This window comes from Ceratocystis lukuohia (assembly GCF_044167205.1).
Source record: "Ceratocystis lukuohia strain C4212 chromosome Unknown Supercontig7_pilon, whole genome shotgun sequence".
NCBI lineage: Eukaryota > Fungi > Ascomycota > Sordariomycetes > Microascales > Ceratocystidaceae > Ceratocystis > Ceratocystis lukuohia.
In genome coordinates this window covers 1,752,585-1,767,537 of record NW_027263526.1, presented here as the reverse complement: position 1 = coordinate 1,767,537, position 14,953 = coordinate 1,752,585, and the positions used below count along the sequence as shown (strand labels likewise).

The 14,953-nt window shown below is 51.2% G+C and overlaps 3 protein-coding genes across 3 annotated transcripts; 1 reads left to right on the top strand and 2 right to left on the bottom strand.

The window, feature by feature from the left end:
* Positions 1–243: 243 nt before the first annotated feature.
* HOO65_070366 (Inositol-1,4,5-trisphosphate 5-phosphatase 1) lies at positions 244–4,626 on the bottom strand (the record flags this gene model as incomplete). Its single annotated transcript, XM_071004798.1, has 2 exons — positions 244–3,871; positions 3,971–4,626. 2 exons carry the CDS (start codon positions 4,624–4,626, stop codon positions 244–246), a joined length of 4,284 nt encoding a protein of 1,427 aa, XP_070857084.1.
* Positions 4,627–7,591: 2,965 nt separating this feature from the next.
* Positions 7,592–11,898, top strand: HOO65_070365 (MAP kinase kinase kinase wis4; the record flags this gene model as incomplete). Its single annotated transcript, XM_071004801.1, has 2 exons — positions 7,592–11,252; positions 11,330–11,898. The coding sequence occupies 2 exons, from the start codon at positions 7,592–7,594 to the stop codon at positions 11,896–11,898; spliced, it is 4,230 nt and encodes a 1,409-aa protein (XP_070857083.1).
* A 610-nt stretch (positions 11,899–12,508) lies between these two features.
* On the bottom strand, positions 12,509–14,428 carry HOO65_070364 (Sterol esterase 2; the record flags this gene model as incomplete). The annotated part of the gene is made up of 1 exon (XM_071001315.1): positions 12,509–14,428. One exon carries the CDS (start codon positions 14,426–14,428, stop codon positions 12,509–12,511), a length of 1,920 nt encoding a protein of 639 aa, XP_070857082.1.
* Positions 14,429–14,953: the final 525 nt, after the last annotated feature.

Here is a 14,953-nt window from a genome sequence, read left to right as displayed (position 1 = left end):
CATTTTGGTTTTATCGTGGTTATAGGCACTCGTTCATCTTGCTCTATAAGCTCTATAAGTCATTCTTCCATCCTTCTTTATTCGTCCTAGACATACCCACCGTTTTGTTGCTTCCGTCCTTTGGTTCCGAGAGTAGCTGGTCGCGAGTCATGAGCGTTAATATACGTAAAAAAAAAAATAGTCCAAAAACCTGCTGGTTGTAGCGGTCGCTGTGTAGTCAGTCATCCCGCAATCTTCTCCTGGCTATCGTGGTTCTGGCTTCAAACTTTCCCACCCTCCGAGAACTGCGGCTTGGTCATCCAGTAAATCCATATGACTTTGGATTTGGCCCTGGCTCTGGTTCTGGCTTTGACCCAATCCGCCCAGTGCGGGCAACGGCTTGCGCTTAGTCGGCAGCGGCGGTGGGGGCGGTTTTGTATTTGTAGGTGTAGGCGTTGAAGAGGCAGATTTGGATCCTGGTAGAGACGCATGTGATACACTAGGACTAGAAGCTGTTGCTGGCGATTGCGCCTGGGTTTGCGTGGAGAGCAAAGATTTCTTGTCCTGCTCTGATACGGGCTCGGGTGCAGGTGTCATGCCTGGGAGTCGCACACCATTATTTCGCGATGTTGCTGGCTTTTTTGCTTCCACTGCCAACATAGCTGGGGAAGGATGTCCTGAAAAGGTTGCGTATGTGGTGGTAGCCTTAGGGTCAGCATGGGCCTCATGTTGCTGGTGTTTGGGGAGGGTCGATGCGCGGTTAGGCAATGGCGGAGGAGGCTCAATGAACGAAGAATTGTCTTCTTTGATGCTGCTAGGCGAAGCAGCAAGATGTACAGGCTTGCGTGCTACTGGTGGTGGTGCACGCGAGGAACTCGATGTCGATGAATTGGTGGTCATCGGCTTCAACGGAGCCATGGCGAGGGAAGACTGGGGCTGGGAATAAGCTGCCGTAGGCACCGGACGAGGTGTTGAGCGAGGTGTCATTGACGGAGGAAGCGTCCCAGTGTTTGGCTTCAGAGTATTGAAGTGAATCAAGGTTGGAGGCGACATAGACGTCGATAGTGTACTAGATGAAGTTGACGCCTGTCTTCTGGGGGGCGGTGGTGGCGGGGGATCTTGACGGGTGCTTGTAGCTGTAGGTGTAGCTTTAGACGGAACGCCTTCAGAAATGCTAAGTCGGCTAAACTTAGCCGGCGCATTGGTCTGATTCGGGCGTCGCGTAGCGGTCATCATGGCTGGGATATTGACGACCTCATAAGGCGAGCTCGAGATGCTGCTGGCGACGCTCTGCTGCGATGCAGACCGCGGCACGGCAATCCAATCGGGCTCTTCCGAGTTGGAGAATGGATTGCTGGCACGTTGTGGGTTAAGTGCCATACCGTGCATTTGTGTCGATCCGGAAGCGGCCTTGATGTTGTTACCACTTCCATTGCTGTGGTCTCCCCCGTTTCCCTGCCCTGGTCTGGTTTTGGGCACTGGGATCTGCACCCGCGCTGGCTGGCCATTCTCAAGCCACCATCGCTGGCGGTCTGAGCTGGCGGGGGGAAGACCAGGCTCTACCGACTCGTAGCCAATAAATTCCTCGTCCTCTGTATCGCCATCGTCGAGATCTATTAGTGCTGTGGAAGAGCCTACGTCTTCCTTGCGTTTGCGGTAGAGTTCCTCGCTGATCTTTTGACGGCGCGCCACGTCAATCTGGTTTACAGTGCACTCGAAGTGCGCGTAGACAGGCCGATGGTCGGAGAAGCGCAAGGGTGCGCAGTTGTACGATAATTGCTTGAGGTTTGTTCCCTTGCGCAAAATACGGTCTGTCCAGGCGGGAATGCGCGACTTTTCCGAGCTGTCATACTCGTCCGAGTCAACGTCGAACTTGTAGGTTGGATCAAACGCAATACGTGCTTCGCCGTAGAACGGAAAGGCTAGGCCAGCAATCATCTGCAGGTTGAGCTGGTCGTTATCATACAACGTCGGCAGATCTCCCCGGCGAATTAGCTCCTTGGTGTTTTGCAGATCCAGGCCAATGCGGTAGTTAAAGTCACCCAGCCAAATCACAGTATCATGGTCGTCAATAGCACGGCCGCGCTGGAAGCGAATACCGCTGTTGATTGTCTGATAGTCGCGATTGCGCTCTTCGTAGTTGGCAAAGCCGGCAGCCAGATGAGCTGTCACAAAGCAGATCTGTGTGTTGGCATAGCTGAAGCGAATGGCTACGGCTCCCTTGTTTCCGGCCATACCAGAGAGGCCTGTTTTCTTGGTGCTGCCCTCAACGTCCTTGATATTTTCCAGCTCGGATGCCTTGACAAAGATGCACAGTGCAGCACCTACTAGCTGGCCACTCCTGAGCAACACATACTTTTCGCCGCCGATTTTCTGCGCGTGGGAGTTGAGGCACTGCTTGACGGCTTTTTCCCAGAGCTGCTTGCGCGAGGGGTCGCTGTTCATGATTTGCTGGGGGCTGAGTTCGACGATTTCCTGAAAGCCACAAACAACAATCTCAGGTTGCTCGCCGCGTAACTCGGGTGGACAGAGCCATGATGAAAGATCATGATCAAGGCCGTCAGTACGTCCGTTTAGGTTGAAGGTGCCAATCCATATAGTAATGTTTTTAGTCATGGAAAACTCAGCTGACCGTTTAGACAGTTCAACGGACACAAAATCGCTAATGGGATCATATAGATGCACTGGCTTTTGTGCCACATGTCTGCCTAGGAGCATATCAATGGTTACCTGGCGGGACGGATCCGTAAAGTTGTTGTGATAGAGGCGTTGAGCCGACTTTCGAAGATCGGCCATGGCTCCTGATAGCGACATCTTGCCGTGTCTGGTAAAGGATGTCTTGAGTGCGCCGGTGCCTGCATAGATCTTCGAGAGGGAGTCGCCGTTGTCGGCCCAGAGGCTTGAGTGGCGCATCCAAAAGTCGGCAGTGGCGTATTCGCCTCGGTGGCCCAGGAAGGCTTCGACAGCCATCTGAGAAATAATGGTCTGTATTAGATTGGTGCGGTCGAGGCAGTCGAGGCAGTTGGTGCGAAAAGTCCCTTCCTGGCCGAGTACCGGCACCATCCGCCGTGATGCCGATGCCACCACGCCTCCATCAGCGGCATCGTCAGCCTCCTCAGCAAGATAGTAGGCAAAACCGTCGGCCCAGTGCTCAATCAGACTGCGGATGTCCTTGGCAGCTTCGTACCCCATGGCCTTGGTCTCAGCATGGAAGTCGTACTCGGTGCATTGGAGGAGAGCATGATTACTAGTCTGCTGGCCGCCAGTTGTGCGGCTTAGTGGGCAATGTTTTATACCATAACGATAGAGCGCCGTGAGTTCAGCTTCGCCGCTCTTGGTCTCGCTTAGCAGATTAACCACGTGGACAGCGCCATACTGGTGCTCCAGCTCATCAAAGTGTTTATCAAACGCTGGTTGTGTCCCCTCGGGCGATCTTGCAATGGTAATCTTCTGTCTGCCGGGCACTAGATCGGCTGCTTGCTCCCAGAACACGGGGACAGAGCCGCGGACCTGCACATACGAGAAGATTATTCCAGTGGGACTCCAGTACGTGGTCTCGGTCTCGACAAAGTTGGCGACATTCCCGTCGTCGTCGATTCCGCGCGCATTGAAGCGAGTACCAGCCCTGCGGCATGACAGCCGGGATATAACACTCAAATATGAGGCTGGGCCAGAGGCGGCAGAGCCGCGGAGAGGAGCCATGGTTTGTGGGATAGTCATAGTACCGCAATAGCCGCGAATAATAGAGGTTAGGATATGGGATTCGTCAAGTGCGCGACGGGCCTCGGGAAGAAGATGTGAGCGGAACTCGACGAGCGGCTTGATCATGAACGAGTTCCAGAGAAAGGACTCGTCAAAGTTGTCAATGTTGTAGGAGTTTATGTTGACAGGCCTAGCAGGAGGGTAATTGTTGGTCTTGTAAGCGTCTGTACTCGGGTCTCCCCAGGATTGCAGTCTTTCCTTGCATATATATATATATCAAAGTACATACCTATCCTGCAAACGGTTCGTCAGATCGAAATCAGTGCTGTAGTAAAAGCTGCCATTACTCAACAGCTTTCGCAGCTCGTTGCATGGGTGTTCCTCGGGCTGGATCCCAGCATATGTCTGGTAGTCCCGCCTAGCCGTGGCACCCTGCGAATACACGGAGGCAGCATCATCGTCCCATACGTCAGCAGCGCTAATATGTTCGTCGTATAGCGAGCTGCTGAGGCAGTAGAAGTTGACTGCATCAATGCGCTCGACACTTTCGCTGGGCCTAATGGCGGCTGCACGGGAGGCCTTGTTGATGACGCACAGAAATACATCCTGGTTGATAGTGATGAGACCGAGAGTGCCATGAATGGGCATGTGTGTGAGCGGCGTGTAGTCTTCTAAGATGGACTTGTTGCGGGGCGCAAGCTCTACCATGCACTTGGAGACGGCATTGGCATCTGCAGCGGCCCGTGGGCGGTAGGCTGACAAAGAGCCATTTGCGATGGCTTCGGAAGTGGTAGGGCTGTGGCGGAAGAACAGGACATGCTTGGACGAAGCAATGGCAATCGAGCGGTGCGGGTGGTCGCGGATCAAAAGCTCACATAGGTTACTATGGTGTGCTGTCAATGGGGCCGAGGCCAGGCCTGAGGCCCAGGTGCCGGCACGCTCCATCAATATGGAGAGGACTGTGGATACTGGGGGGGGGGGGGGGTTCGAAGCTAAACCGAGCTAGAAGTAGCAACAAGAATTACGGCGGGGGCGGTAGTGGTGGCAGTAGATGCTTGAAATTGTTGAGTAGACCACATAAGCATTGAGGCCTGCAGGAGGTCAGCGGAGGAGGTGTGGAAGAATTAGAATGGAGGAGAATACAGCAAGACCAATGTCAAAGGACATATGCGACCGACGAGTGCTGGCGATAGTCTGGTCGAAAATGCGCGAGTGCTACTTCTGTATTTTCTACACATACATGAAATACCAAATGCCAATAATAGCATCAATTAAAGGCGCAAGGTCGTCCTTAATTGCCTTCAGCAATGGGGGTAGGCTTGGACTGTGCTGTAGTCGTAGCTTTTTGGTGGCGAGGATTTTAAGGGAAGATAGATTCGGACGGAACGAAGAATGGATGAATGAATGGTATAATAAGAAAAGAATAAAAAAACAAAAATATCAAGAAATTTTTAATGGCAAAGAAATACCGTGGCAAATAACATTGGTGAGAATAAGCAAGAGAAAAAAAGAAACAAGAGAGAAAGAAAGTTGGTGATGGTTCGGTTTTTCATGACATGACGTCGGATTGGGGGATGGTTCTTTAGTGGATGTTAGGGGATAGTGGTAGTCTATAGTGGGGTCTCCTGGTAGAGCTACAGTGGTCTGCAGCGGTGGCCCTGGTAAAGCCCCATGGGTCTACAGCGGGAAGCTCTTTAATCAAGCTAACTATCATAGTACAGGTGTTAAGTATATTGCCATACCCTAACCCTATTAACAACAGCATGCCTGTGACTATCACCAGTCATATATATATATGGCGATTTTTTTCAATCGTAATACGGCCCACTACTTCATACCCCCCGAGGCTACACAAAGGCAGAGATTAAAATTTGCCCGCTTCACTATAATGTTGTAGCCGTCTTATTCAGGCATCAAATTCTGAGTCAGACTTCGTGCTTCTCGGGAACTTGACCGGTTCAGAAAATATTCTTTTTCCTTCTTTGACCTGAAGACAGGGACAACTTGGCTACAGCGAGCAAGCCGGATACAAGCTGTTTTATTTTCATATTCTCGCTAGTCTAAATGATCGCCACTTCCGACAGGTGATCCAAATTGCGTCTTCACTCATTCCTTCTTGTACTCTGATAAACTAAGAAACTAACCAGCCCTTGTTTGATTTGTAGTTAGGCCTACAAACACCCACCCCGACCGGAAGCCTGTGCGTTTTCTTCCTCTTTTTCCTCCCGCCCGACCCCGCCTGTGGCTGTCAAGGTCAATCCACTGATTGACCTGAGCGAGCAGACGCTGCACTGCACTACAGAACTACTACGAGACTCAACAACGCGGTACGAAACGAAAAGAGGCGATCTCTGTTCCCCTGGGCTGAGTGATCGACAGCGTCTGATCTGGTCTGGTCTTGATGTGGTCTTGATCTGGGTGTGGTTCCGGCTGCGACGAGGCTTTCAAGCTTGACGTGGCTTGGATTGCTATGCCATGGTAGATGAGTAGAGGTTGAAGTACTTGGATTCTCTAACCAAGAGATAGGAGGAAAGCGGAGTGAGTAAAAGTACTACTTGCTGTTTGTACTAAGCTAGGGAAGAGAGTTTGTTGGAGTATAAGCAATAATCGCTTTGCTTGATTTGTGCTTGTTGAAGGGGGCAAGAACATGAAGAAAAGAACGATTCTTCTGTTGATTCTACCTCACCTGAAGACGTCGTGCTTTTTATTTTCCATTTTCCTTCCTATTTTCATGGGAAAATCCTGCCCGGAATCGAGGCCTGCACCAGGCTGTTGTTTTTTTGTTCTTCTTCCTTCGATTTTGCCTTGATTTCTTTTTTCTCATCATGTGCTCACATCTGTGAATGACCTATTACACATCTGGCCCTTGCTCTCTATTTTTTTTTTCTAATTTTTTTTTCTTAATTTTGCCTCCTACAGCCTTGTCCTATCTGTTCTGCCCTATAGGCTGTCGTTACCTTCCCTGGCTGTAGACTTGCCTTGCCCTTGCACTAGGCCTAATCTACAATCGTTAAGCATCGGCCTCAGCCTTGTTGGGCTTCTTTCTTTGCCTTTGTGCCTGCAGCAAACAGCACCAGCGTTCATTGTTGCGCTGTCTTTGGTTTGGCCCGGCTTCTGACTGGCTAGCTTTGGCTAGCTTTGGTTTTGGCTTTGGCTTTGGCTTTGGCTTTGGCTTTGGGCTTCCAACCCACCCTGTCAACCTTACACCCCACCCATCCATCATATGTGCGCTTTACTCACACCTACATCCACATCCAGACATAACATTAAGTACAGAACACACAGACGCCAAGCGGCTGCCTTGCCCTGCCCTTCTTCCTGAGCACCTGGTAAATACTTTTGCTTCCCTTCAAACCCCTGCCTGCCTGGCCCATATCTATTTCCACTCCACGTCTTGCTGGCTTGGGCCCGCCAATAGCGCATCTTCTCTTTTCCTACCCTCCCCTCCACCCCCTCCACTAAAGCTACGTGAGCACAACATAGACCACGGCCTCCATCGCCAATATTGCCTTGCCGTGAATATCAGGCTTTCAGGCCGCAAACTTCACCAAAGCCGCCTTTCGTCTTCCCTTTCCGCACATAATACGCAAAATCCCTTTCTTGTTCTGCCTGATTGTCCTCATTGTAGGTTGTTATATGTCCTTTCACAGCCTCCCACCCACCCGCTCATTTGCTTCAGCGCTATTTTTGCACTCGAGATTTACCACAATGGGTAAAATTCAGTAGCTAATTGCTAGCAGCAGTATCCAACAGTATTCAGCTGCTGCCCCATACGTACGCATACATATACACATACACACAACGGCACGACTACCGTTAACGAGAACCACTATTTGACCAACCATAAACCTCTATTTTCGCACGTACACATACATTTATTGTCCCTCTCCCTCCTCTTTTTCTACAAACCATGGCACCCCCTTCGGACGGCTCTCGTCAGGTCCGCTTTGATCTCGAGAATGGCCATGTTGTCGAACCCCGCAGCGCGAGAACTAGAGCCTCTCGTGGCTCCTCCTCACAAGATCACGAGGATCGCAGTCGCCCTGAATTTGCTTCCGACCCTCGCCAAAGCGAGCGAAATCACACCTACAATATGCATGGCAACAACTATCACCACTCCCAATATGGCCATCATGGTAACAGTCCTCAGATAGGAAATGAAGACGATGAAGATGACGATGGACGCTCCGATCTCTTTGTGAGAAACATGCCCGTTTCTAGCCCAAACGCCCACCCCAGCAACAGCCACAATCGATATCCTTCTCGTAGTCCCATGACTGACGATGACCAACCCATGCCTCGCCCGAACCGCCCTACACTCGTACAGAGGACCCCCTCAAACACATATGCACCACCAAGAGGTCGTCCTCCTACTCAACAAACAGCCAATGTCTATGGCGATCATCATAGACCTAATGCTCGTCGCCGCGAATTCGCCCGTAGAGACCCGTTGAGAATTTGGCGCCAAGAGAAGTTTGGCTATGATTACCGCAACAACGACTCCGACTCTGATGGGGAAACTGCCACTACTGACGATGTCGTCGACTCCGAAGCCGTCATGTTCTACAACGACGATAACCAAGAGCCTACTGAGGAGGACTTCCGAGACCCCGATAGCGCTGAGCGTCTGCACTGGCAACGGATGTTGTCTACTGCCCTCAGTGGTGATGTCATCGGCCAGGAAAAGAAGCGCTTGACGCCTGGCGGCATGGATCAAGAGCAGCTGGCAGAGGGCGAGATGTTCATCATGCTGCGGGCTGCCCGCTTCCGACGCCATATCTCTGTGCAGCGCAAAATCCTCACCGATGCACGCAACAATCTTGGCCGGCTGATTGACGATATTATGAACTTTACTGTCAAGGGCGAAGAAGAGGCTGACGGCAAGGGCCCTTACGAGCAGGTACAAGACGCCGTCAAGCTCATTGAAAAATGTGAATCTCTATACCCTTCAAGTCGACGCCTAGAAGAAAAGCACCACGCCGCAAAGACCGACTCGTTTGTTATAGCTTATAGCACTATCATTGCTTGGTACAACACCACTGAAATGTTAAACACTGAGCTCAAAATCCTTCGTCGCTGGGTAGGCAATAAAAACCTTTCCATTGAAAAGTCGGAGGACGGAGTGGCTAAAGAAGCATCCTCGTTCATCCACCGTCTTCTCAACAACGGCTCCCTCGGTTCGCTCTTCCCCGACGAAAAATCTAGTACCAAGAAAAAGTTCCAACATCGACTGCACTACCAAGGAAACGAAAATCCAGAACATAGCCAGTCAGAATCTGAAGTTCCCGAATCGGCCCCCATCACAGAAGCAACCACAGATGATGGTGTCTCGCTAGGCAAGGCTGGCGGTATGCTGATCAACTTGTTTAAGGTAGTGTACAAGGCCAAGACGACGCTGATATCCATGGCTGATGCATTTGAAGCACGCCACCTCCCATTACCCATAGAAGAGTTAGCCACTATCATCAACTTCCCGCTACGCCTTATCCAGACCATGCTCCAGGAGCAGGTGGCCAATGCAAAAACGGCCAACATCAAGTCAGCTGCCCAGACCAACACCCTAATCTTGGATCAGATGATTGCCCAATTCAAGACCCTCCTTCGCATGTCAGTAGACCTCAACAAAAAGTATCTCGAAATCATCAAGCCCGAGAGAAACTGGGACATCCCCGACAGCTTGGATGAGACTTACGCTTCGGATGTGTTCAATGCTCTGCGATTTTATTTTAAGATGCTGAACTGGAAACTGAGCAACAACAAGAACACATTTAAGGAGGCCGAAGTTCTCTTCCAGGAATGGGAGTTTGCTAACAATATCGGCGGCCACTTCAAGGGCTGGGAAATCGAGCTTGCCGAGCACTTTAGCCACGTTACTCACAAGACCCTCACCCGTCTAGCTACGACCTTCGAGCGTGAGATGCGCGAAAAGAAGGACGAGACTACGGCCGCCATGAGCAAGCGAATTAAAGCTTGCCTTGACTCGGTTCGTGTCCGCCAGCGCATGCTGCAGCGCTTCTCCCGCCTACTCAACGACAACTACGAAAACGCTTGTGACTACAGCATGTCCTTAGAACCTACGACCATTCAAGAAATGGTTGATAATCTAGCCGCCACACATCATGTGCGCTTGGCTACGCACTTTGACAAACAGGGCTTCATGCTTATATGCTCCCCATCACTGGCCCGGGCTCGCTGGAAACTGGAGAGTCACGTGCAAGCGATGATGGCTATGACATCCAAGTCGCAGATCCTCGCCGATGGTGAGACGCACTATGTTGCTATTATAAAGGCGGAAGACAGGCCGATATGGATGGAAGACACCATAAACCTAGAGCTGAGCGATCAGACTCTTGATCTGCAGGTTGGCCATGTCCGCCTTTTAGCTGCTAGCACTGACGAGCGCTACGAAGAAGCCAATGATGCCTTTTTAGATGCTGTCGAAGTCAAGCTCGACGTAGTCATGGAACGCAGGTCTAACCTTGCCAAGGTCAACCAAAAGCTCACTGAATTGCGCCGCGTGGCATACAAAGTATCCAACACGGTTATGGACAGCGTGGAAACGATCCGTGCCGAAACTCGCAACAAAAATTGCGAGGAGCTAGTGCAGACATGCTTCATGTCAGCAACTGAGTTTGGCCAGCGAGCTCTACAGTACATGGACGAAAACCGGCGGCAAATGAACAATATTAAGCTGAGTAAGTTAGCACTCGACTGGGTTAGCTTCATTAACGAGGACTGCATGGGCACCGACAAGCGCACCTTTCGATGGGCCATGCAGGCCCTTGATTTTGTATCGGCCATGACGCGCGGCCGCCAGATTCTTGGCTTAACGGAGCCTGACTGGGCGCGTCTCCGACGCAGTGTATCGGGCTGCATGACAATGTTGGTGCTGCATCTTGATGTCATGGGTGCCCGTTCATCGATCCAGGCCAAGGCTGAAGCCAAGAGGAAACTCGAGGTGTATGAGCAACAAACCAAGATGGCCGGAAGCCGGCTCATGGACGATGATGAGGCTGCTCAAATAGTTTCGATGACACGCCAGACAAAGATTCAAGAGCGCGAGAAGAAATGGGCCATAAATGATGCCGAGCGTATGGGCTTTGGCCGCGTGCTAGAAGACACTAACGATCTGGACCGTTCGCTGATGGACATGTCGTCGGCCACTAACAATGGAACACTCCGTTGGCAAATGGGTCAGTTTGTTGGATCTGGAGCTTTTGGCAGTGTCTATGTCGGTGTCAACCTGTCGCGTGGCCAATTGATGGCTGTCAAGGAGATTCGTCTGCAAGATCCCAAGTCGGTGCTGAAGATCAAGGACTTGATTATTCATGAGGTCAATCTACTCAAGGCCCTAGACCATCCCAATGTAGTGGCTTGCTACGGTGTTGAAGTGCGCCGTGATCGCGTATTTATCTTTATGGAGTTTTGTTCGGGTGGCTCGTTAGCTGGCCTACTGGAGCATGGCCCGATCGACGACGAGATGACACTTCAGGAGTTGACGCTGGCTATGCTGGAGGGTCTGAGATATCTGCATAGCCGCGACATCGTCCATCGTGATATAAAGCCAGCAAGTAAGTCGGACTGAGTCCTTTTGCTCGTATTTTCTCCCATTGGGTTATTGGCCATGCGCTAACTAGTTATATTATAGATATTCTTCTTGACCATGCCGGTGTGGTTAAATTTGTGGATTTTGGCGCTGCCAAAGTCATTGTCCGCCACAACCACACAACCACCATGGAAATCAACCCAAGCAATAGCAGCTCCAACCCAGCAGTCTCAACCATCCGTCCTGGCACTACTGGAACACCTATGTATATGGCACCCGAAGTGGTGCGAGGCGAACAGATTGATAACCCTAAAGCATCGGATATCTGGTCTCTGGGCTGTGTGATCCTCGAGCTGGTCACGGGCCAAAGACCATGGCCTGCCGCTGACAATGAGTTTGCAATTATGTTTAACATCGGCAATGGCATGGTCCCTGATATGCCATCTGAAGGTCGATTGAGCGATTTGGGCCGGGACTTCTTGAGCCATTGCTTGCAGGTCGAGCCGGCAAAGCGAGCTACGGCAGAGGCGCTTTTGCAGCATCCGTGGATTGTACAGGCTATTGCATCAGCTAAGGATATGGAAGTCGAGACTCCAAGTGACTCGAGCCAGAACGGAACGCCTTCAGGGAATCGGATGCCGGTGGACGGACTTTTTCCGAGTGATCAGTAGAGAGTGAGGTTTGCTTCTCTTCTTTTCTTTTCTTTTCTTTTTCATTTTTCGCCTCTCTGAATATCCCCCTTCTAGGCTCTCTATCTCATGTTTGTATGCCCCTCGTCTTTTTGTTTCTGTATCTCTTCCGTCTTTTCTTATGTCTCCGGAAGGTAAAAAAGGGTTGGTATCTCTGCTTTACATACACCGCTTGGGAACTCCTTAGTTTCATCTCGTTTTTCTTCCTGTTCCTTATTTATTGTCTGTATTCCCGCTGTTCTTCCCTTTAAGATCTCTATGTTCGGCTTGGCTGTTATCTAGACGGCGTGCAACCAAAGAAAGATAAGAAAGTCACATTCACTTCTTAGCCGAGTACAAACAACAAAGCAAGAGCCGCCTCTCTACTGAGGCTTGTGCATCCTGGATTTATATTATCTTTTTCTCGCCTCTGTAATTTATTTCGTAAGGACAAAAATCATGTGCAGTACAGAGAAATTCTGTTGTTTTTCGTAGAACAACTAATCCAATAAAGAATAAAACGCCAACTCCCTAACACTAAGAGCCCCCCCCCCTTCTTCCCCCGTTCCTAACGCCCATTTCTATACAGCTATGGATGATGAACAAAACAGCCTCAGCAGCCTATAGGCCGCATACACATTTCTTGTACTGGACACGTGTCCCACAACACACGCGCTACCTCTTTGTTGACCTGCTCTGGCGCATCAAGAGCCCAGAGCACGTCAAGATGCTCGTAATCGGGGATTATCTTTGCATGGACAACTTTTGCGCATGGCTCGCGCGGGCTGTTCAACCGGGCTAGGAGTTTCTCGCCGTCTACCAGCCCGTCATTACCACAGATCCACAGCGCTAGCGGTGGTGTTCCGGCCGGGTACCAGGCATCAGCCTCGGCTTGCTCAGGAGTATGCGGGCTCTGTGGATCTTCAGCAGCATGCTTGATAATGGAGCCGGCGTGTGCGAAGCCATCCCGGCCAAGCCACCACCACATCAGGGCTGAGGAAACATGCACAGGCGCAAACTGGAACATACGTGCACGAAGATCGCGCTCCCAGCGAGCATCGCTCCAGCCAAACAAGAACGAAAAGACAATGTAGCCGAACGAGCCGTATGGTACAGCCGGCATCCAGCGGTGGGCGAGCATCATGGCAGGCACGAACGAGTGCACCCCAAAGACAACCCGCCATAACGGCTGGGGCAGCAACGACATGAAGCGGAACCACGGCTTACGCACAAGTGGGCCGGCATATGCAGCGGGGGCTAGAGCGCACACAACACTGATGTGGTGACTCAGCTCGGGCACGTAGTCACGGGATAAAGCTAGGAGCGCCTGTGCAGTACCCTGCGAATGGCACACAAGCCCTAACGTGGAGTAGCCCGAGTGGTGCAACACGCCGGAAACAAGGGCGGGTAAATCCAGCGTGGCCATCTCACGAATATCCCAGGCCCACATGCGCGAGTCACTAGGATCGAGGGCCACGTGGCGTGGGTGGAAGCCACAGCGGTTGTTGCCAAGCCAGACATCGTAGCCAGTCTTGGCAAGCGAGAAGGCCAGCGATCTGTCATCATTGACACAAAACGTGCCGCTAGACTGCAACAGGCCGTGGACTAGTAGAACAGGGTATTTCTCGCCCCGTTTAGGGGAAGTGGCGTTTCCGCTTCTATTGCCGCCATTGGCAGTCATGCCTTTATGGTGACGCGGATCAAAGACATGCCAGAGCTCGAGAATAAAGCCGTCGTCGGTCTGTACCAGGACTGTCTCAGTGTCTAGACCGACCCGGCGCGCATAGTAACGCACGTCACAGACCAAATTATCAGTGCCGCCTTCAGAAGGCACAAAGCCATCAGTTAATGGGCCACGAAGACCACGCGCCCACTGGTCCACATCATTGCGCCGCTTAGCGTGCAACTTCTTCTCGGTAGCATAGAATGGCCGCTTGCTCCCATCGTAGTTGCCCTTGTTCAGGTAGTGGTACCAATCCATTATAGTTGGTGGGATGTGGCGTAGCAAAGCCATGCCGGCAATGGTGCTGAGGAAGGCCAAGCTAAGAGTGAATGACGACAATTGCAAGATTCTTTCCTTCATTCGGGTTCCTAGCCCAAGCGGTGGAAAGGCATTGGCTGCGGAGCGAGAGCCAGTGGGCTCAGTAGAGGACCCTGCATTAGGTGCCGGGGCAGTACCAACAACCGGCACAAGAGCTGGCAAAGGGCGTCTTGGGGGTAAGTTTTGCAACTCAATGCTGGTGTTTCTAGCACGCTGAAAGGCACTGCGAGCAACTTTCGCTGGGGGATGAAGAGGTGTCACTGGTGGCTCTTGTTTTGCAGGGGCGCCTATTAAGGCTGGGGCTAAAGGAGTTTCTGCGATATTGTTAGAGGCATGAGACTGATCCTGTGGCTGTGTACACGCCTGGATCTGAGTCTGTGATGGAGAAATAGGCGGTTCGTCTGGTATAGGAGACTCAATGGCAGAGATACTTCTTAAGACCGAGGCTGCAGTTGTTGTGATAGTAGCGGCTGTGGTGATAGTGGTGGCCATTTTGGCAAGTGATACATATAAGTACTGTATAACTAAGTATGGTAGGACAAAGACAAAAGCCCCAATGGCAGCAGGCAGCTTCAAGCGCCAACTATCACATGAAAGTCAGAGGGGGGAAAAACTATGGCGTGTATAGCGGGAGATTAGCACAGGCAACACAAGAATACTGATCTGTCGCTGTGTCTCTAATATAATGCAAAGAGAAGAAACCTCCCAAACAATGAGTACAGAACCTAGAAAAAGGGAGGGTCGCAAATGTAGGCGCAGACTAAGAAAGGGAGTCAGAACTAGAAGAGAAAGCAGCATAGTCAAGGGGTCTGCCTGTCCTGTCACAAGCCAAAACATTGGCTCCTATTTAGGGACCACACTGCTATATGCTAATTAGCAACTGTTTTGTTAGAGTACATACTTATAAATGGGTCCATTTATACCGAGGGATGTTTGGTGGTTCGGAAGGAAGCACTAACCGGTCGCACTTGCTAAAAAGAAGCTGTTCAACAGGGCCGAGGAGAAAGCGGAAGTCGC